Source organism: Bos mutus, chromosome 10 (genome assembly GCF_027580195.1).
Source record: "Bos mutus isolate GX-2022 chromosome 10, NWIPB_WYAK_1.1, whole genome shotgun sequence".
Taxonomy (NCBI): domain Eukaryota; kingdom Metazoa; phylum Chordata; class Mammalia; order Artiodactyla; family Bovidae; genus Bos; species Bos mutus.
Window position 1 is genome coordinate 64,780,500 of NC_091626.1, and position 23,858 is coordinate 64,804,357.

Below are 23,858 nucleotides of genomic sequence, written 5' to 3' on the forward strand. Positions count from 1 at the left end.
TTTGATAACCCTCTTTATAATCCTGTAAGATGCTTTATAAACACTTTCTTGGGTGTCAGATGCAAAATCCTATCCTCTTCAAGCTGCAGATAGAGAGACATTGCCAAATACGATGTCTTTCTTGTCCCGGGTCACATACTGAGGAAGTGGTAGAACGAGAACCAGGTTGTGGTCCCTAATTCTGTCTCAGCTTCTGCAAAGCTCCTGACTCAAATAAAGGAGCAACATCCGCATTGAGACACCGCGTGTGCCCAACTGGGATACTGGCACTGAGACTTCCTAAGAATTCAGACTTTCAGAAATGTCTTGGGAAAACTCATAGAAGACAGGTTGCACAGGTGTGTAGGGAAGCCTCAAACTGGTACCACTGGGAATGATTTGCAGAACAGGACGGTGCAGTAGGGTGTGCCGCGATTTAGTTAACCTGGCACTTCCCCACCTCCTTCCCTGGCGCCCCACTGCCAGCTGACTCCTGGCCCAGTGCCCTCAACGTACCTTCCCTGAACTGGGCGGGGGCCGCGTTCCCGTCTGCCTCGTGCCCACCCTTCTCCCGCCACCCGTCACTCTCTAAGTTTACCTGACAAAGAAGGGGGCGGTTTAGCCGAGGCGCGTCCGCCCACGAATGCACCGGGGGCGTCCCTAACACCCGCGGGTGGGGAGAAGAGCCTGGGCCCGGAGGGACGCGCCAGGCGAGGGGGCGCGGCGGCCCGGCCGGGAGAGTGTCGTGTCCCGAGCAGGCCTCAGGGCGGCACTCTGGCCCCGCGGCCGGCGCGCTCGGGCGGGCCTCTGGGCGCCCGACCCAAGCTGGCCGGGAACGTGTCTCCCGGTGACGCAGCCCCGGGTGGGGAACGTGGTGCGGCGGCGGCGGCGACGGTACGCGCCTCAGCCGCCCGCGAGAGGACGTGCGGTGCTGCGGGAGGCGACGGCGGTGGCGGCGGGGGACCTGGAGCGGCCGGCGGGAGCCGGGAAGCAGGACGCAGGCGCGGGCGAGGAAGTAGGTCCTGGGCGCGGCGCTCAACAAAGAGCGGGGCCGCCCCCCTGAGGTATCCTGCCGACCCCGAGCGCCGGCGGGCTGGCAGACCCGGTCCGGCAGTTCGCGGGCGGCCTGGGAGGGGGAAGGGCCGCGGCCGGAACGCGGCGGCGGGGCGCCAGGGACTCTTCCAGGCCGGCTGGTCCGCGGTCCCCGGACGGGCGGAAGGGAAGGGGTTGGGCCGCTCGGGATTGTAGCCTCTGCTTGTCCCTCGTGCAGGCGGAGTTGCGGGCAGAGGCTCCATGTTGGGAAGCGGCGCCTCTCGTCCTCGTTAGCGGGAATCGGGGCGCCGCGGGCAGAGCCGGCGGGGGCCGGGCCCTGAGTGAAGATGGAGGCCCCTCTTCGGCCTGGGGCCGACATCCTGAGGCGTAACCCGCAGCAGGACTACGAGCTCGTTCAGAGGGTCGGCAGCGGCACCTACGGGGACGTCTATAAGGTGAGGCAGGCCGGACTCTTTTCCTGCGGTCAGCTGGCTTCCTGGAATAGGCCACTTTCTGGGGAGTATGAGGAGGGGGCAGGATGCTTTTATTGTTGCATTTCGGAGATGCCGCGGCCGTGGTTCCGTGTCCTCGGTTTCAGGGCACCTTCTATTCACTGCTTGCTCTAATCGCTCCAACAAGCAGAACTAATCACACCTTTGCAAACTACCTTTGTACTGTTTTTGTGGTATAAAGGCTTTTTTCATGCTTATTTATGGTATCCAGGGGAATTCGAATCTGCTTACGGAGTTGCACTTGAAAATGTTCTTGTCTTAGCGTGGAAAAATGCTTCCTGGAAGTCGGGAGACCAGAAAGTATATTGACATTCCGACATTTGCATAAGAAAACTTTTTGATGGATAATCGTGGTTTAAAAAGTCCTGTGAAATCCCTCCTCTCAGTTTTATCTGCAAGCAGTCTAAAAAGTGGCTTGGGCACAGACATTATCATGTGTAGAACAATGCTTTTCCCGGCAGAAGTTTCATTATTTGTATCAGGTGATTCCTTTTTCTACTTTAGCAGTTCCTCTCTTTGGAATTTATAACATCCCATGACCAAGAGTGGTTAAGAGCTGCTGTCCTTTTAATTGTACTTGTTTGCTTTATTTGGAAGGAAAGATGAGGATGTTACTCTCAATTTGAGATCTGAAAAAACATAGAGACGCAAACCCAGTTCCCTAAGTTCACTGAGTTCGTGAAGGATCAAGATGAAAGAGATTGTTTCAGATTGTCTATGCTTTTTGTTTTCTGTTTCAAAAAGGGATCTCTACTGCAACTCATGTGGATATATTGAGGGAAATTTTCTTGGATTTGGAACAGCTTTGTTTATTGGATTTAATCATATTATGTATGCCATTATTCCAAGTAACACTCCTGCTTGTACTTGAAACTGGCCTTGTGTTATACGGTTAATTAACCAGTAGAATCCTCTGGGGTATGTTGTTTTGCACAGGTGGTAATATGGAAGAAAATCATCTTTTCTTCCTAACTTCTGTTTTTGTTAATATCCTCCCTATTAATAGTAACAATCTGAGGTTGTGTTAAGAAGCTCTAACATTTTGATTCTATTGAGATGAAAAGTAAAGGGTAGGATTTTTATTTAAACAAGCATTTGCATCTTCTGTACTAGGTACTGTTCTGTATGGGATGTTGAATTGAAAGGAAGGTTCCAGCTTTTGCCTTGTGAATAATTTTAATTCAAAGTGGATAATTATAATAGAATCCAGAATCCTCTTTATATAGAATTAGATATATAATAAACAAGTTAACTCATGTTTATTCATGATTAGCCATTTTATGGAATGATCTTTAAAAACTTGAAATTCCTATTTGCTTTCTCAGTCCCGCATTTTAGTCATCTTCTTTTTATGATTCACTATGTATTACTAGTTAATGTTAATCATACAGTTGTTCACCATCAATTCAGTTCATGTTAATAATACAGTAATCTGAATTCCAGTTCTTGTATATTTTCTCTCCTTCCTACTACAAGAACATTTAAAGTGTTCCCCACAGAAATCCCAAGACTTTCACCATTTTTCTTTATAAATATAACAACTAAAGCAGTTATCTGGAGCGGGGTTTTATCCTTGCCAGGGAAAGCAAAAGGTTATATTAAAGGGGCAGCTAAGATTACTTTTTACCCTGGTGCCTCCCTGCCCTATCTCTCTTCTACAGTTCCTAAACAGAGGATCAAAGACTGAATATTTATCATACAGCACCTTCAACCTCCCACCTCACACATGATCCCCTTCTCTCATATTCATGCTCCCTCATTTTATGTGTACATTCATGCCACAGCAAGCCAGTTGCTGATTCCTAAACATCCTCAAAATCCTGGTTCCATGTCTTTTGTTTTCCTTTGTTCTAATTACCCGGGATCACCTCCCTCCTAAATTTCCAACTGTTATTATCCTAACTGTCCAGGAAAGCCTTACTCCAATGCTCTTCCAGGAGGCCCTAGACAGACCTTCCCCACTATCTCTCTGGCCTCATTTATTACTCTTCCCCCTCCTTCATTGTCTTCTAGCAACACCGGCCTGCTTGCTCTTTCTTAAACAGAATGTACATCTTCCTACCTTTGTGCCTTTGTTCTGGCTATCCCTGCTGCTCAGAATGGCTTTCCTCAGATAGCCGCATGGCTTGCTCCCTTCCCTCCTTGCTTTTATACCCTCTCAATCTTTTTTTCCTACTTCTTTTCTCTTTGCACTTATTACTCTAATGTTTTACTTATTTTTTCCTTGTTTGTTATCTATCTCAATCCACGAACATACTCCCTGAGGGCAGGAATTTTATCTGTTTTACTCACTGCTCTGTCTCTAATAGTACCTAGAATTGTGCCTGGCACAGAATAAGTACTTTCTGAAACTGATGAACGAATGACTATCAATAATTCTGTCCCCTACTTCTTTGGGCTTATGCTTTTGACATCACAACACTTAAGTTAACATTCAATACTCTATATATTCTTGTAATGCCAATTGTATCCTGCATATGTATTTTTATTACAAATTTCAATTACTTGAGTTCCCTAGGAAAAATATTTCTGGAAAACTATTTCATAGCATATCCATTGTCAATATTTTAAAACCTACAGAATTTTAAGTCTGTGTATTTACTCCTTGATATGCCTAAAAACATGTAACATTCAAACTGTAGCATTGAAGTTTTTAACTCAGAGCATTTAATTTTATTATTTATCACTGTGTTTAGGATGAGCTGAAAATCCTAGGAAGTTTTAGAAGAATTTCAGTCTGTGATGTAAACTAGCAAAATAATTACAGTGAAGCACTGGAAGTGCAGAGTCTTAAACCACTGGACCTCCAGGAAAGTTCTTTATTTCTTTTTCTATCTTATGGACCTGGAGCTTTGAAAGTACCACAGCTTTGAGATTTTTTGGTGAATTATTTTTGTTCTTCAGAGGCACAGATCCCCTCTGAAGCTCCTGTCTTTCTTGAGAATCCCCAGGAGGGCAGAACTCAAACTGGCTATTCCTGGGTTGAAAGAAGACTATTACAAAGATTCTTTTAAATAAATGGGTTAGATTATTGAAGGTGAAAGCAGGAAATAGTGGAGGGGAAAGAAACACAAGGAGAAAAGAAATGTGGTGGAAGATGTATGAGAGATTAAATTTCAAGTAAGCAAATTTTATTTATAATTAACATTAATTTTAAAATCTTCCAACAGAAGGAGGAAGCCTGGAGAGATAGTGTCTCTGCTACCTTCTGTCCATAGTGATCTAGACAATTGTCATGATACAGTTTACAACTAACAGTACAAGTCATTTGGGTAGGTTGCCTTTATCCAAATATTTGTATGAAAGTTGTTCCCAACCTAGGTTACAGAGAAGTGTTAGTAATCTTTTTTATGGGTTATAAATTTAGAGTGGGTTGATCTCATGTATTCTTTTCTAACCTGTATTGCTTTTTCTGATTGATTATAAAAGTGTGATATATTTAGCTCCAGGAGGACAGGAACAAATGTCTTCTGCTCATTACTGTACAGTAGCAGACAGACAGATGCTCAATAAATATTTGTTGAATGATATTAGTTGTATAAATTAACTGGAGATAAGTAGTTGATAATTTAATATTAATAGTTTATTTCAGGCATTTTTCCTAAAAGTTTTCAAACCAATATGTTTTAAACATGGCTTTTATAAAATTGATATCATGATGTATTTTTTTTTCTACTTGATTGGAATAGCCAGCATTTTCCCTGATCTTTAAATTGTTGTTATTTAACCACCAAGTTGTGTCCCACACTTTTGCAACCCCATGGACTGTAGACCACCAGGCTCCTCTGTGCATGGGATTTCCCAGGCAAGAATGCTGGAGTGAGTTGCCATTTCCTTCTCCAGGGGATCTTCCCAACCCAGGGATTGAAATCACATCTCCTGCATTGACAGGTGGACTAAATGAGCCCTGGCTTTTAAATAGTCTTCAAAAATACCCCTTTAAAAGATCCATGTAAAAAATCCTTTAGTTAATGATTGTAAGTTTCTCATTGTTGTTTTTAATTTTTACAACTTAAAATGTTATAATTTGTGTAGAAATCTTTGTCACATTACTTTTGTGTGTTCTCTGGGTGCTGGATGAACTGGGTCCGCTGTAATGAATCCCTCTTTTATATATACCCTCCCTCTGTCTTCCCCAAGCCAGAAGTCACAATTCTAGAGTGACTTTAGATACTTTAAAGCTTACCCCAGGATCTCATTTTATAAAAACAAAGCTTGATACATCACAACCCTTCTGTAGATATTCATTTATTCAAGAAATACTTCTTTCTGTTTATTTAGGAAATATTTGTTTTTTTTTTCTGTTGAGTGCCAACTGTATGGTATGGTATGGGGATGCACACATGAAAAAGTACACTATCAACAGTAACTCATAATTTAGTCAGGAAAGCAGACATGTAAGCAGTCATAATTTGGTAAATGCCAGAATAGAAGTGAAGTGGGAGAAATGCTCAACTTTGTGTTTTTTTCTGTGGGGACTAGGGAAAGGAGAAGAGGATAGAGAGCTATGATGTGAACCAGGGAAGATTAAAAAGAGTGGGGACGTTAACTGGATTTTAAAAGAATTCAGGGTGATTTCTAGGTGAACAAATGGGAAAGAAATTGTAGGCTGTGGAAACAGTGTGTGCAAATGCCTAGTGGCTTGAAAACCATGATAAATCTCAAGGGATCTGCATCTGCTTTCCAAGTTTGGTTTGACCAAACCTGGCAGAGACTCCATAGATGGGGAGTGCAAGCTATTTACTAGCAGACAGGGCTTCCCTGGTGGCTCAGATGGTAAAGTGTCTGCCTGCAATATGGAAGACCTGGGTTTGATCTCTGGGTCGGGAAGATCCCCTGGAGAAGGAAATGGCAACCCACTCTAGTACTCTTGCCTGGAAAATTACATGGATGAAGCCTGGTAGGCTCAGTCCATGGGGTCGCAGAGTTGACTGAATGACTTCACTCAGTCATTCACTGGCAGACAAGGACCAGATAATGGACCTTGTATGTCATAGCAAAGAATTTGGACTTCTTCCTGTAAACTGAAGAAACACTTGAGGAGGGAAGCTCTCATAGTGTAGAGGCTGGATTAGACAAAGTTTCTGAAAGTATAGAGACCAGTTACTGAATAATCTAGATTAAAGTTTATGCAAGATGAAATTTAGGCACTGGTATTAGAGATGAAAGGAAATGATAGATTTGCATTGTATTTAGATGATCAAAATTACCTGGTGATCAGTGAGGGAAAAACAGGTAGCCAGTCACATTTAGAATTTCTGCTTGGATGACTGCATTGGTATCACCAATAAAATTAGGAAATACCAGATTTGTGGGTTCTGGATCTTGTGTTTGGTTTTGGACGTATGACGGTACATAGGTGATTATGTCCAACAGATGGTAGAAAATGCAGCTCTGGCCTTAAGAGAGCTGAATCGGGGATACAGGTTTGGGAGTCACTGTCACTTTATGGGATGGTACCTGTGTAGTACAGGTGAGTTTATCTAGAAGATTACATTTGTAAGAGAGCTGAGGAAAGGCAGTAGTCTTAGAATTAGAAGAAAATAATATGTTGAAGGTGTCTGAGAAGAAACAAAAAGTTATAAGAAAGTTCTTTCCATAGAAATCAAGGAGTTTCAAGAACTCATCTCTATCATCCTGAGTCTATTCTTGTTTCTTTCAACTCTAATTGTGATAAGGCAAATGTTTTCATCTTCCAGAAAATTTAAATCTGAGGTTTTGTGTCATTTCTTTTTATTCTCCTTGTCCACAGATTAAAGTTTTAGAATAATATGGCTTTTAAGGACTGTCTCTCCTGACACTGAATTTCCTTCCATTCTTTATATGCACTCTACTCTGTCCATCAGTTTTTGCAGGTACTATTTCCTTTTCCTAAAACATCCTTCCTCTTGTCTTTCATCTCTCTATCTTCTACTGTTTGCGTTTCTCTTTAAACATTGCATTTCAGGGAGGCCTTTTCTGTCCCTTAGATAAAGTCATATCTGTCTGCAGTAACTTCTTAAATAATACTTATCATTTGTCACTCATCTTTGTTGCTGTCAGTGTTCCTCTTCTGCTCAAAGTGCAAGTCTAGAAATTGTGTTTACCACTGAATCAGCTAACCTGACATAGTGCTTAGCATATATGTAAGTGCTCAATAAAAATGTTTTGAAGGTGTGAGCGACATAGTGGTCATTTGAGTAAGGAATCAGAAAGGTTCATTCAGAGCGGAAGAGTTGAGATGTGAATGGTCAGTAAGGAAGTAGGGGGATGTAGAAAACTTTTTGAAGCAGCTTAGCTATGAAGGGAAAAGGAAATGAGATGCAGATGTTTCTTCCACTGTTTCTGTTTTTTTTTTTTCCTTCCATTGAGTCTGATTACAGTTTTTTAGTTATTATTCTTTAAACTTCTCTTATCACCCAATTGACCCAGGAGTGTTGTGAGTTTAGAGAAGGAATTTGACTAAGAAGGCAGTCAAGACAGAATTTGGGAGGAATTGAAAATTTAGAAAGATTACATGCGAAAACTTAGGTTGAAATTGTTGGGGATCAAAAGGTAGGGGAAAATTTTAAACCTCCTTCTCTACCTTTCTTTTTCCTTCCTCTTTTCTTCTCTTCTCTGAAATAGAGTCTCCCTTGATTGTCCCAGTTGTTCCCTATGGGTATGGTAGGATGAGGCACATTGATGAATGGGGAGCTAGAATGGAGCTGGAAAATGACAGGGTGGAAAAGGGTAAAGATTCAACCAGTGTTTATAGAGGGCCTCTTATGTGCCAGACACTGTTCTGGGGTCTTGGAATATACCAGTGAGCAGTGCAGACAAAGATTGTTGCCTTCATGGAAGTTACATTGTAGGGGAAAGAGAGAGTGAATAAACTATAAGCATAATAAATAAGTTGTGTAGGATGTGAGAAGGTGGCTAAAGATGTGGAAAGAAGAAAAAGCTGAACAAGTTAAGGGGTTCAGGGTTGCCAGGGTGAGATCAGGAAGGTAGGTTGAGAAATGATATTAGGATGAGCATTGTGGGCCACATTGAGAAGGTTCAGTCAGTTCAGTTCAGTTCAGTTCAGTCGCTCAGTCTTGTCTGACTCTTTGTGACCCCATGAATTGCAGCACACCAGGCCTCCCTGTCCATCACCAACTCCCGGAGTTCACTCAAACTCACGTCCATCGAGTTGGTGATGCCATCCAGCCATCTCATCCTCTGTCGTCCCCTTCTCCTCCTGCCCCCAGTCCCTCCCAGCATCAGAGTCTTTTCCAGTGAGTCAACTCTTCACATGAGGTGGCCAAAGTACTGGAGTTTTCAGCTTTAGCATCATTCCTTCCAAAGAATACCCAGGACCGATCTCCTTTAGAATGGACTGGTTGGATCTCCTTGCAGTCCAAGGGACTCTCAAGAGTCTTCTCCAACACCACAGTTCAAAAGCATCAATTCTATGGTGCTCAGCTTTCTTCACAGTCCAACTCTCACATCCATACATGACCACTGGCAAAACCATAGCCTTGACTAGACGGACCTTTGTTGGCAAAGTAATGTCTCTGCTTTTCAATATGCTATCTAGGTTGGTCATAACTTTCCTTCCAAGGAGTAAGCATCTTTTAATTTCATGGCTGCAATCACAAGGTTAGGTTTGAGTAAAAGACTTTAGGCAAATAAGGAGTTGGCCAAACTGATATCTGGGTAATCAGAGGAAGCCTTAAATATCTCTCTATCTTACTGAATCACCTAACCCTATCTCTTACAGCTAAATTGTAAGCTTAGTGTTAGGAGTTAGAACTGAGACACCATCATTGCCATCATTGCATCTCATTGGCGGGTGCAGGAATACAAGTCATTGTGATTTTAATTAAGTTCAGCAGTTGTATATAACTTACCCATTTCTTATCTTCCCTGGTCATTTTTTAATGCGTGATTTTGAAAATAAAAGATGTGTGTCTGCTCCTACTATCTTTCCCCACTGGTGTTCTCTAATCTTTAAATGCTAATAAAATAGACATGGCTGATGGCTCCAAATCTGAAGGTGATAGAGGATGGACATATTAATATATTCTGCCTGTTATTTCTCTGACATTTGCTATCAAAACAATCACTCACTTAAAAAAAAAAAACTAACAGTACATGTGAATATACTATCCTTTCTGTAACCTGGTAATCTGACATAAGAGATTGTTGGGTTGTTATGTTAGGGTGAGAGACATTGAATAACTTGCAAAAATAGGTTAACAGCAGGAAATGAGAATCTATTTAAAATGATGTTTTTTATTAAGCTAGTGGATATCTTATTAAAAGTTACTTAATTTGATGTTATTTTAAATACTGTGTAAGGTTACTATTAAAATAACATGTTTTATTCAGATGAAGTGTTCTATTATGGATGTTTACTGTTTTGTAAATGATTTAGTTAAACTCTTTATTTTGTATTTATTTTTCTTACTGTGTAGAAGTAGATTTATGTTATGACTGCCTAAAAAAGATCATGGTTCTGATGGTGGATGTGAAGGTTAGGATCATGGTTAGAGGCAAATGATTTTAAAATTCCTTTCTACTTTCATAGAAATGTTGCAAAAACAATAAAAGTCTTTAAAATACTTTCAACATTGTGAAAATAGACATAAAACAGTGCTATCAGTGGTGCAGGTATATAAATTTCAGTTCCAAAATTAACATTTAGATAGAGCCTAAGCCTTAGGCTTATAATGCATCTAGTGTTCTTATTATTTTTATTTCATAGGTTCAATATTTTCATTTTAACCATCATTTCCAGTGTTTTTGATGAAGACAAATGTGATAGAATATAGATCAACTTATTAGTAGATTCTTAGTGCAAAGAAACAGAGGAAAACAATAGAATGGGAAAGACTAGAGATCTCTTCAAGAAAATTAGAAATACCAAGGGAACATTTCATGCAAAGGTGGGCTCATAAAGGACAGAAATGGTATGAACCTAACAGAAGCAGAAGATGTTAAGAAGAGGTGGCAAGAATACACAGAACTATACAAAACAGGTCTTAACGACCCAGATAATCACAATGGTGTGATCTCTCACCTAGAGCCAGACATCCTGGAACGCGAAGTCAAGTAGGCCTTAGAAAGCATCACTATGAACAAAGCTAATGGAGGTGACGGAATTCCAGTTGAGCTATTTCAAATCCTGAAAGATGATGTTGTGAAAGTGCTGCACTCAATGTGCCACCAAATCTGGAAAACTCAGCAGTGGCCACAGGAGTGGAAAAGGTCAGTTTTCATTCCAATCCCAAAGAAAAGCAATGCCAAAGAATGCTCAAACTACCACACAATTGCACTTATCTCACACACTAGCAAAGTAATGCTCAAAATTCTCCAAGCCAGGACTCAACAGTACATGAACTGTGAACTTCCAGATGTTCAAGCTGAATTTAGAAAAGGCAGAGGAACCAGAGGTCAAATTGCCAGCATCTGTTGGATTATAGAAAAAGCAAGAGAATTCCAAAAAAACATGTATTTCTGCTTTATTGACTATGCCAAAGCCTTTGACTGTGTGGATCACCACAAACTGTGGAAAATTCTGAAAGAGATGGGAATACCAGACCACCTGACCTGCCTCCTGAGAAATCTGTAGGCAGGTCAGGAAGCAACACTTAGAAATGGACATGGAACAACAGACTGGTTCCAAAGAGGGAAAGGAGTACATCAAGGCTGTATACTGTCACCCTGCTTATTTAACTTATATGCAGAGTACATCATGAGAAACGCTGGGCTGGAAGAAGCACAAGCTGGGATCAAGATTGCCGGGAGAAATATCAATAACCTCAGATATGCAGATGACACTACCCTTATGGCAGAAAGTGAAGAAGAACTAAAGAGCCTCTTGATGAAAGTGAAAGAGGAGAGTTGAAAAAGTTGGCTTAAAGCTCAACATTCAGAAAACAAATATCATGGCATCTGGTCCCATCACTTCATGGCAAATAGATGAGGAAACAGTGGAAACAGTGTCAGACTTTATTTTTTTGGGCTCCAAAATCACTGCAGATGGTGACTGCAGCCATGAAATTAAAAGACGCTGATCCTTGACAGAAAAGTTATGACCAACCTAGACCTCATATTAAAAAGCAGAGACATTACTTTGCCAACAAAGGTTCGTCTAGTCAAGGCTATGGTTTTTCCAGTAGTCATGTATGGATGTGAGAGTTGGACTGTGAAGAAAGCTGAGCACCAAAGAATTGATGCTTTTGAACTGTGGTGTTGGAGAAGACTCTTGAGAGTCCCTTGGACTGCAAGGAGTTCCAACCAGTCCATCCTAAAGGAAATCGGTCCTGAATATTCATTGGAAGGACTGATGTTGAAGCTGAAACTCTAATACTTTGGCCACCTGATGCAAAGAACTGACTCGTTTGCAAAGACTCTGATGCTGGGAAAGATTGAAGGTGGGAGGAGAAGGGGATGACGGAGGATGAGATGGTTGGATGGCATCACCGACTCGATGGACATGAATTTGAGTAAACTCTGGAGTTGGTGATGGACAGGGAGGCCTAGCGTGCTACAGTCCATGGGGTCGCAAGGAGTCAGACATGACTGAGCAACTGAACTGAACTGATTTTACTTTTGCTTTCAGAATTTAAGTTTCACTCTAAGCTTTAAATTGTGGCTTCAGATCAAATATGTAGGAAGAGAAATGTGATATTTATTATCTTATTAACAAGTGATAGTTTTGTTTTCAGGGCTTTGTTTTCAATTTGAGAATTTAGTTCTAAATCAGATAAATTGGAGCAGTCACTTTCACTTGGCTGCATTGGACTACTTTTGAGTATTTGACATGTTTGAACGTCATTAGGAGGCTGTTGCTTTTCAATTACGTGAAGTACTAATTATGTTTGAGAGTGTAGATAACTCTTTGAAAAAGGCAAGTTGAATTTAGGTCTAATATAACCCCACTTCTGTTAAAGGTCATAGTCTCCCACTGAGAGTTTGAAAAGATGATGTGGGAAGCCGGCTGATAGCCCAGTCTATCCTTGGAGGTGTTTGGGCCCATGACTCATACTGGCCCCCACCTTCTAACATTTTTATAAAAATAAAATAGGATTAAAATGACTAAGAGTGACTAATGTTTGTTTAGCTCTTTCAAAATCAGTATATTACTTGTTCCTCACAATAGTCCTATGAGATAGGTGGGACAGATGTATTGTCATCTCTGATTTACCCAAAAAGAAACTTACTTTTTGCTCTAGGTGTTACAGTTAATAGGTGGCACTGTGAGGACGTGAATCCGGATCTTCTGACTCCGTATTTCTGTTCTTTCTACTAAAGCAAACTGCCTCAGGACTACATCTTTAAATTCATTGCTGTATACATAGCCCTTAACACATTGCCCAGCGTGTAAAAAGCTCTAAACAAATTATGGGCAGATGGTCAGATGAGACTTGGCAGCCTTATCTCTCTGCTAAGAGGTGAGAGACTTTTTGGATTGAATATGCATATAATCTTCAGGTCTCAACATCAACTTTCAGAAGTACTTTTTTCTGATTACCCACCTGGTCATTACTCTTACCCTTAAATTTTCCAAATTGGAGCTCAGGCTTGGTTTGCTTTTACTGTGGAGATTAACTTAGCTCATAGCCATCCTACATATTAATAAGTAAAAGAGAAACGATTCTTGTTCTTGGTTGTTAGACAACCTTCCTGATGTGCCTTCTCTTGTGCTCATTTTGTTGGAAACTTAGACTTATTGTTACCTGGATTAACTGGGTCCCATAGACTAGATTTGGTAAGCTAAGTTAAATAAAATGCTAATTATTTCATGCAGTAGAACAGCCTGCTTTTTGTAGCATTAGCTAGTTACTTCTAGTTGCCTCTAATTTAAGTCATATCCTTAGAAGGATATCTTGTAAACCAATGTGTTACCTCTCACATACATGCATCCTCTTTTTTAGGTGCCTTGTGCCTTTTTGGCCCCTCCCTTCTTTTTTTAACCCTGCCCCTTATCAGTATCAGGAGGAATCCAGTGTGGGCATGACAATATATTTTACTAGACAGAACTTGGAATAAATTATTAACAACTTTTGCATTTTAGGCTTTTTGGCTCCTAAATGTAATAGACAATGGAGATGCTTGGGTTCCCTATAATTTTTTTTCCCCAGGAATAATTCCCTATTCATTCTGTAGATTCATGGGTAGGACTTGCCTTCCTGTTTGCCTCTTTCTTCCTTGCCTCAGAATTGATAGCCTTCTTTCCTACATTTTTCAAAAAATAAATTTTAAGTAATAGGTGTTTATTTTAGAAAACTATGATATAGGAATAAATGAAAAATTACATGTACTTTTACTGAAAGATGAAAATTTTTATATATCTTTCAAAACTTTTAAAAAGTCATATTAAGGACACATACATAAATCAGGGCTTCACAGGTGGTTCAGTGGGTAAAGAATCCGCCTTCATCGCAGAGACACAGACATAACACGAATTCTATCCCCAAATTTGGTAGATCCCCTGGAGGTGGGCATGGCAACCCCTTCTCCTGCCCTCAGTGTGCTTGCCTGGAGATCCCATGGTCAGAGGAGCCTTGTGGGCTATAGTCTACAAAGTCACAAAGAGTTGGACATAGCGACTGAGCACACACCCATACACATACATCATAATATGTATTATATGTAAACATTATATATAGAATATTATGTGGACTATATATTTGATAATATACTTTTTCATTTAACAGTGTGTCACAACTTTTCATGTAACTATATACATTTAATATTTGTATTATTTCCTTGTATCTGTACAATGTTTAATTCATTATTGCTGAACAAGTAAATCATCTCCAGTGTTTCCTTATTAAGCATACTGTGATCCATACCCTTGAACAAATTCTTTTCGCATATCCTTAATTATTTCTTTAAGTAAATGTCTAGAAATAAGTTTTCTGATTTATGTTAAGCTTTTAGTGAATTTGACCAATTATTTCCCCCCAAAGTTGCACCCACTAACAGTGATTAAGTATTTATATATTCCCTACCTCTTTTTTTATTATTAATAATTAATGTATTCCTGCCACCTTATTCTACACTTATATTTTTATGTTTCTTTTTTGCCTACCTTTTAAAATCTTAATCCCCTTTCTCCCTTTTCCTTTGCCACTAAGGCCTCCTTAATGACAAAGGATACTTAATTCAGTTTAAACAATCCTCTAGAAGAAATGCTCCCTTTGATAAAATCAGTCTGTATTAGGAAAGGACTTCTTTTCAGACACAAGTAAGTATCCTGACAGACTAAGGCTCTAGTGTATCCTGAGATAAAAGTCATTTGGACAGATTTGGGGTCACCCTAACAGTCAGGCCTTAGACTCTGAATATGTCTGCCTGGTAGTGGGGCAAAGCCTGCAATACAGCCTCCTTCAGCAGAGAGGGAGCACCTGTCTAGATTTGGAAGGCAGCTTGGAAGTAACTTACTCCACAAAAATTAAGTGATTTGGGAGCTGGCAGGAACCTCTTGCACAGTACATATGTCCCTTACCCTTTTATAAGGGATCGTTTAACATTTAAATAGTAAAGACATGCTATTTTTAGAAGCAGTTGGTTCCTACTTAAGTACTATAAAAAACTTTCCTGTATGGATCTGAAATCTGTCCCATTGAAACTCAAAGCAAGCGGGTAAATCTTTAATTCTTTGCTATTACCCCACCAAATACTACCCTCATACCTAAAGTATACAATGCATAAGGGGCGCTGAGTGAATAAATGTTAAAATAATTAATGACTTATCTTTATATTAGATTTTCATCTGGCGAATATGCTATATAAGTGGCTCCCTTTTTTATGATATTTTGTTCACATACATTTGATGATCTTATTGGAAGTGGTTTCCTTGAAATTTATGCAACTTATGTAGTCTACAGTATGTATTTATGACCTCCCTTTTTCCTAAAAAGATTTATAATAGAAGTAAAATGAAGCACTTTACTTTATTCTTGCCACAGGCCGAAGTACTGCATTGTGTTTTGAATATATCACTTTCAACATTTATTTTTGAATTTAAAAAATATCATACCTTTATAGAGATTTGAAGAAAGAATCTAAGTCATCTATACCATGACTTTTGTAATGAATCTAATATTTTAACTACTATCATTTTTGTTGGGCATCAAAGTTTGAGTTCATGGTCAAAGCATATAGCAATCAAAATAGTGGTAAGGGTCTGGAATCTGTATGTAGCATGTTGGGAAAATTAGCATGTTTCATCCATAGATAGAAGGGAGTTTTTCTATTTCTATCTGAGCCGTGTTAAAATTAGAACTAGGCCCCCTGAGCGCCATAGGAACTCAACACATATTTACTGAATAAATCAATGAATCTAGATATCTGAAATTTTTCATAGGAGGAATAGAATAAAGCAAAACTGGGACCACTGAGGAGAGAGCACCAAATCCTCACCACTAGGCCACCAGGGACACTGAAGAGAAATTAATAAAGTCGCAATTTTGCTTATCATAAAAAGCCTTTATACAACTAAATTTATTCTAAAGATGAATGTATCAAATTGACCAATGACTTCCATAGACTTTGAATTAGATGATTTCCAAAATTTCCTCCAAACTAAGATTCTCATAGAACAGTATCTCTAGAGTAGTTTTTTTTTTTTTAACCTCCCTACCTACTTATTTGTTTTTGTTGAGGAGTAATTGACTTACAAGTCTTCCCCAGTGGCTCAGTGTAAAGGATCTGCCCGCCAAGCAGGAGACAGGTTTGATCCCTCGTCCCTGGAGATCCCTGGAGAAGGAAATGGCAACCCACACCAGTATTCTTGCCTGGCTGGGAAATCCTGTGAACAGAAGAGCCTGTCAGGCGGCTATAGTCCATGGGGTCACAATGAGTCAGATATGACTTAGAGACTGAACAGCAACAGCAACAACAATTGATTTACAATATTAGTTTCAGATGTACTGCAGAGTGATTCGATATTTTTATACATTACAAAATGATCACAGCAGTAAGTCTAGTTATCTGTTGCCATACAAATTTATTACACACTATTATTGACTGTATTCCCTATGCTGTACTTTACATCGCTGTGACTTACTTATTTTGTGACTGGAAGTTTATATCTTTTAATCTCCCTTGCTTATTTTACTCATCTCTCATCCCCCTCCCCTCTGGCAACCCACCAGTTTGATCTGCGAGTCTGTTTCTGTTTTGTTTTGTGCTTTAGATTCCACATATAGGAGAAATTAAAGTGTTTGTCTGACTTACCTCACTTAGCACAGTATCCACAAGATTATTTACATTGTTGCAAATGAGAAGATTTCATTTTTTATGGCTAAGTAATATACTTGTGCATGTGTGTGCACGTGTGTGCGCTTTTGTGTTGTGTGTGTGTGTGTGTATCTCTACTTGGGTTACTTTCATATCTTGGCTATTGTAAATAAATCTGCAGTGAATAGTGGCATGCAGTGTGTAAATTTTTGAGTCAGTGTTCTTGTTATCTTCACATAGATTCCCGGCAGTGATATTCCTTTGTCATGTGTCAGTTCTATTCAATATTTTTGCATTTTTGAGAATCCGTCATACTGTTTTCCACAGTGGCTGCTCCAAGTTACATCCCACCAGCAGTGCACGAGGGTTCCCTTTTTTGCACACCCTTGCCAGCTCTTTTTATTTGTTATCTATTTGGTAATAGCTATTCTGACAGCTGTGACATTGTGGTTTTGATTTGCATTTCACTGATTAGTGGTACTAAGTATTTTTTCATATGCCTGTTAGCCATCTATATGTCTTTTGAAAAGTATTCGGGTCCTCTGCCCATTTTTTAAATTGAGGTTTGTTTTTTTTTTTAATCTTGAGTTGTATGAGCTGTTTATGTATTTTGGATGTTAACCTCTTGCTACTGCTGCTGCTAAGTCGCTTCAGTCGTGTCCAACTCTGTGTGACCCTATAGACGGCAGCCCACCAGGCTCCTCCGTCCCTGGGATTCTCCAGGCAAGAATACTGGAGTGGGTTGCCATTTCCTTCTCCAGTTCACGAAAGTGAAAGTGAAGTCGCTCAGTCCTGCCGGACTCTTAGCAACCCCATGGACTGCAGCCTACCAAGGCTCCTCCATCCATGGGATTTTCCAGGCAAGAGTACTGGAGTGGGTTGCCATTGCCTTCTCCGGTTAACCTCTTATGGGATATATTATTTGCAAGTATATTTTCCTAGTCAGTAGGTAACATTTTTGTCTTGTCGGTAGTTTCCTTTGCTGTGCAAAAGCTTCTTAGTTTGATACAGTCTGCTTTTTTTTTTTTTAATTTTTGATTTTCTCTTGCTTGAGAATATTAAAAATTATAAAAAATATTAAAAAAATATTGTTGAGATCAATGTCAAATGTGTACTGCCTGTGTTTTCTTAAGTGTTATGTTTTTAGGTCTTACATTTATGTCTTTAATCCATTTTGAGTTTAAGATATATGTAGATGGTGTGAGAAAGTAGTCTTGTGTGATTCTTTTGCATGTAGCTGTCCAGTTTTCTGAGCATTATTTCTTGAAGAGGGTGTCTTTTCCCAATTTGATATTCTTGCCTCCTTTGCAATAATTAACCATGTAAGTGTGGATATTTGGACTCTCTATTTTATTCCATTGACCTATGTGCCAGTACCATACTGTTTTGATTACTGTAGTTTTATAATATAAATAAATCAGGAAGTGTGATACCCCCAGCTTTCTTCTACTTTATCAAGATTGTTTTAGTTATTTGGAGTGTTTTGTGCTTCCATATTGGAGAAGGCGATGGCACCCCACTCCAGTACTCTTGCCTGGAAAATCCCATGGGCGGAGGAGCCTGGTAGGCTGCAGTCCACGGGGTCTCGAAGAGTCGGACACAACTGAGTGACTTCACTTTCACTTTTCACTTTCATGCATTGGAGAAGGAAATGGCAACCCACTCCAGTGTTCTTGCCTGGAGAATCCCAGGGATGGGGGAGCCTGGTGGGCTGCCGTCTATGGGGTCACACAGAGTCGCACACGACTGAAGTGACTTAGCAGCAGCAGTAGCAGCAGTGCTTCCATATATATTTCAGAATTATTTGTTCCGGTTCTGTGAAAAGTGCCATTGGTATTTTTATAAGGATTGCATTGAGTCTGTAGGTAGTATGATGATTTTATTTTGCAGCTTTACTGAATTCATTTATTAGTTTTAATAGTTTTTTGGTGGCATCTTAAGAATTTTCTCTATATATAATATGTCGTCTACAAGTATTGATAGTTTTATGTTTCCTTTCCAATTTGGATTCCTTTTATTATTTTTGTTCTCTGATTGCTGTGGCTAGGACTTCCAAAACTGTGTTGAATATAAGTGGTAAGAATGGGCATCTTTGTCTTGATTTCACAGGAAATGCTTTTAGCTTTTCACTGTTAAGTATGATGTTCACTGTAGATTGGTCATATATGGCTTTTATTGTGCTGAGGTATGTTCCCTTTATACTCGCTTTGTTGTAGAGTCTTTATCATAAATGGATGTTGAACTTTGTCAAAAACTGTTTCTGTATCTCTTGAGATGATTGTATGATTTTTATTCTTTAGTTTGTTCATGTGATATATCACATTGATCAATTTGAAGCTATTGAACCATCCTTTATCCCTGGGATAATATCATTTGTTTATGGTGTATAATCCTTTTAATATATTATTAAATTCAGTGTGCTCATATTTTGTTGAGGATTTTTGTATCTATGTTCATCAGTGATATTCTTTAATTTTCTTTTTTGTTGTTGTTGTGTCTTTGTCTGATTTTGGTATGAGGATGGTGCTTGCCTCATAGAATCGGTTCAGAAGTATTCTTTCTTTTTTATTTTTTTTGAATAATTTGCAAAGGTTGGTGTTAAATCTTCTTTAAATACTTAGTAGAATTACTTTTTAAGCTGTCTGATCCTAGAATTTTGTTGGGAAAAATTTTATTACTGATTTAATTTCATTATTGGTAATTGATCTGCTGGTATTTTATGTTTCTTCCTGATTCAGTAAGAGTTTGTATGCTTCTAGGAATTTGTGCTTTTTTCCGGGTAGTCCATTTTATTGGTGTATAATTGTTTGTAATATTTTCTTATGATCCTTGGATATGTGTGGTGTCAGTTGTAACTTCTCTTTCTTTTCTGATTTTGTGTCTTTTATTTTTTTTTTTCTTGATAAGTCTGGCTAAAGGTTTATCCGTTTTCTTCATATTTTCAAGGAACCAGCTCTTAGTTTTATTGATCTTTCACATTTAAATTTTTTTTCTATTTCACTTACTTCTGCTCTCATTTTTATTATTTCTTTTCCTTTTCAAACTTTTGGTTTGTTTGTTCTTATTTTTCTAGTTTCTTTAGGTGTATGGTTAGATGTTTGAGATTTTTCTTGTTTCTTGAGGTAGGCTTGTATCTGTATAAACTCTTTTTAGAATTACTTTTGTTGCATCCTGTAGATTTTGGATGGCTGTGTTTCCATTTTCATTTGTCTCCAGGTACTTTTTAAATTTCCTTTTTGGTTTCTTCACTGGTTAGTAGCATATGAGAAGGCAATGGCAGCCCACTCCAGTACTCTTGCCTGGAGAATCCCAGGGATGGGGGAGCCTGGTGGGCTGCCGTCTATGGGGTCGCACAGAGTCGGACACGACTGACGCGACTTAGCAGCAGCAGCAGCATATTGTTTAGCCTCTATGTGTTTGTATTTTTTGCAGCTTTTTCCCCTTGTAGTTCATTTCTAATCTAATGTCATTGGAAAAGATGCTTGCTATGATTTTGTTCTTCATGACTGAGCAACTGAACTGAAGTTTATCGAGATTTGTTTTGTGGGCTAACATCTAATCTATCCTGGAGACTTTGGTTTCACTATCCTGTACATGTCAGTAATATTTTAGGATTTCTGTTCTTGAATTTTTTTTTCCTCTGTGTACTCTTCCTAGGTTATCTCATCTACTGGCCTGGATTCAGTATTGTTGATGATGCCCAGACTGCCTCCAATCCATGTTAGTTCTTGAGCTTCACGAGCTATTAAGTGGCTTACAGGATATTCCATATTATATGCAGTTAGTTTTCTATTGTTGTTGTTCAGTGGCTCAGTCATGTTTGACTCTGCTACCCCATGTACTGTAGCCAGGCTTCCCTGTCCTTCATTGTCTCCCAGAGTTTGCTGAAACTCATGTCCATAGAGTTGGTGATGCCATCCAACCATCTCATCCTCTTCTCCCCCTTCTCCTCTTGCCCTTAATCTTTCCCAACATCAGAGTCTTTTCCAATGAATTGGCTCATCTTTAGGAACCTGAAATGTAAATATGTTCGTATCTGAGCCCCTCATCTATGTACCTTCACTGTCCTTCCCCTTCACCTGTGAAATGTGTCCATCTTGTGTGTTTGTCATCTTAGTGAATGGAATCACAGTGTTTATTCACTTGTACAATCCAGAAAGTAGGAATTATCCTCGATTTGCTGTTCCTTTGCATTTCACATTAAATAGTTTGCTGATTCCTAATGGAGACAAGCTGGAGTGGAGTATAGCAGAGGAGGTAGACAGAAGTTAATGAATTTGCTTTATATTTTTAAAATACCAGTGTTTTCTGAGTTATTGGATGTGAGGAATGTGAAGGAAAGAAATGAAGAATGACCTTGGGTTTTGTGCTTAAGCAACTGACTGGCTGCAGTAAATTTTATTTTACTTGGGAATTTGTGAGGATGAAAGTGTGGAGCAGGGATAATTGAATGTTATATGTTAGGGTTGGCATGTGTGTCAGGTTTCCATGGATTTAGGAGTCTGGAGCTGTGTGAGGAGAGATTAATCCTGGAGATGGTTGTTAAAGCCATAGGACTACATAGTAGAATGTTAGATAAAGAAAAGATGAGACTCTGTTCATAGGGACTTAAATTCAGTAAATAGAGTATCCTAATGGATAGGTAACAGAGGAGTGAGTAACAGAGGCTTAGGTTAATGGCTTCAAGAGAGAAGTATAAAGTATTTTTTTACGAAGAGTAGAAAATCAAACCTAGTGGAGAAGTTGTAGTTTGAGGTTTGTGTAATGATTTGAAAGTAAGGCCCGTTAGTGTGATTTTATAATTTTTTTTCCCAATAACATTTAGCTGTTCAATATCAGTATGGAACTAGTGATAATCAAGTTTAATCAGATAAGGATTTTGCTAGACTAGCATGATAGAGGATAAGAAGAGAAGGAATTTAAGGATGTTTGTAAGGGAGAGATTATAAATGGAGTGGTGGACCATGGAACCCTGACAATTAAGATGAGAGAACTTGAAAGATGTAATTGGTAGTCAAGGGAATGCACTAGATTGGTGAGGGGGAAGGATCACTGGAATGGGAGGACTTTCATCTTCCTCACTAATGAGATAGATCAGATCAGATCGGTTGCTCAGTCGTGTCTGACTCTTTGCGACCCCATGAACCCCAGCACGCCAGGCCTCCCTGTCCCTCACCAACTCCCGGAGTTCACTCAGACTCACGTCCATCTAGTCAGTGATGCCATCCAGCCATCTCATCCTCTGTCGTCTCCTTCTCCTCCTGCCCCCAATCCCTCCCAGCATCAGAGTCTTTTCCAATGAGTCAACTCTTCGCATGAGGTGGCCAAAGTACTGGAGTTTCAGCTTTAGCATCATTCCTTCCAAAGAAATCCCAGAGCTGATCTCCTTCAGAATGGACTGGTTGGATCTCCTTGCAGTCCAAGGGACTCTCAAGAGTCTTCTCCAACACCATAGTTCAAAAGCATCAATTCTTCGGTGCTCAGCCTTCTTCACAGTCCAACTCTCACATCCATACATGACCACAGGAAAAACCATAGCCTTGACTAGACCGACCTTTGTTCGCAAAGTAATGTCTCTGCTTTTGAATATGCTATCTAGGTTGGTCATAACTTTCCTTCCAAGGAGTAAGCGTCTTTTAATTTCATGGCTGCAGTCACCATCTGTAGTGATTCTGGAGCCCAGAAAAATAAAATCTGACACTGTTTCCACTGTTTCCCATCTATTTCCCGTGAACTGGTGGGACGGGATGCCATGATCTTCGTTTTCTGAATGTTGAGCTTTAAGCCAGCTTTTTCACTCTCCACTTTCACTTTCATCAAGAGGCTTTTGAGTTCCTCTTCACTTTCTGCCATAAGCGTGGTGTCATCTGCATATCTGAGGTTATTGATATTTCTCCTGGCAATCTTGATCCCAGCTTGTGCTTCTTCCAGCCCAGCGTTTCTCATGATGTACTCTGCATATAAGTTAAATAAACAGGGTGACAATATACAGCCTTGACAAACTCCTTTTCCTATTTGGAACCAGTCTGTTGTTCCATGTCCAGTTCTAACTGTTGCTTCCTGACCTGCATACAAATTTCTCAAGAGGCAGATCAGGTGGTCTGGTATTCCCATCTCTTTCAGAATTTTCCACAGTTTATTGTGATTCACACAGTCAAAGGCTTTGGCATAGTCAGTAAAGCAGAAATAGATGTTTTTCTGGAACTCTCTTGCTTTTCCATGATCCAGTGGATATTGGCAATTTGATCTCTGGTTCCTCTGCCTTTTCTAAAACCAGCTTGAACATCAGGAAGTTCACGGTTCACATATTGCTGAAGCCTGGCTTGGAGAATTTTGAGCATTACTTTACTAGCGTGTGAGATGAGTGCAATTGTGTGGTAGTTTGAGCATTCTTCGGCATTGCCTTTGTTTGGGATAGGAATGAAAACTGACCTTTTTCAGTCGTGTGGCCACTGCTGAGTTTTCCAAATTTGCTGGCATATTGAGTGCAGCACTTTCACAGCATCATCTTTCAGGATTTGGAATAGCTCAACTGGAATTCCATCACCTCCACTAGCTTTGTTCGTAGTGATGCTTTCTAAGGCCCACTTGACTTCACATTCCAGGATGTCTGGCTCTAGGTCAGTGATCACACCATCGTGATTATCTGGGTCGTGAAGATCTTTTTTGTACAATTCTGTGTATTCTTGCCATCTCTTCGTAATATCTTCTGCTTCTGTTAGATCCATACCATTTCTGTCTTTTATCGAGCCCATCTTTGCATGAAATGTTCCCTTGGTATCTCTGATTTTCTTGAAGAGATCCCTAGTCTTTCCCATTCTGTTGTTTTCCTCTATTTCTTTGCATTGATCGCTGAAGAAGGCTTTCTTATCTCTTCTTGCTATTCTTTGGAACTCTGCATTCAGATGTTTATATCTTTCCTTTTCTCCTTTGTTTTCGCTTCTCTTCTTTTCACAGCTATTTGTAAGGCCTCCCCAGACAGCCATTTCGTTTTTTTGCATTTCTTTTCTATGGGAATGGTCTTGATCCCTGTCTCCTGTACGGTGTCACGAACCTCATTCCATAGTCATCAGGCACTCTATTTATCAGATCTAGGCCCTTAAATCTATTTCTCACTTCCACTGTATAATCATAAGG

General features: G+C 39.7%; 2 protein-coding genes across 4 annotated transcripts in view; one reads left to right on the top strand and one right to left on the bottom strand.

Moving 5' to 3' along the window:
* ATL1 (atlastin GTPase 1) overlaps positions 1 to 707 on the bottom strand; it is an 84,265-nt gene extending 83,558 nt beyond the window's left edge. The window contains exon 1 of the mRNA XM_070378101.1: positions 578 to 707. The gene's annotated coding sequence lies outside the window, so the exon portion shown is untranslated. The remainder of the gene's footprint in view (positions 1 to 577) is intronic.
* Positions 708 to 844: 137 nt separating this feature from the next.
* The window catches only part of MAP4K5 (mitogen-activated protein kinase kinase kinase kinase 5), a 126,700-nt gene continuing 103,686 nt past the window's right edge, over positions 845 to 23,858 (top strand). Inside the window, exons 1-2 of one of the 3 annotated variants that reach the window (XM_070378097.1) lie at positions 845 to 994; positions 1,250 to 1,466. In XM_070378097.1, coding sequence (XP_070234198.1) covers positions 1,359 to 1,466 — 108 coding nt within the window. In that variant the 5' untranslated portion in view covers positions 845 to 994; positions 1,250 to 1,358. Of the gene's footprint in view, positions 1,044 to 1,249; positions 1,467 to 23,858 lie in introns of all 3 variants that reach the window. The other 2 variants (XM_070378099.1, XM_070378098.1) reach the window with 2 other exon arrangements.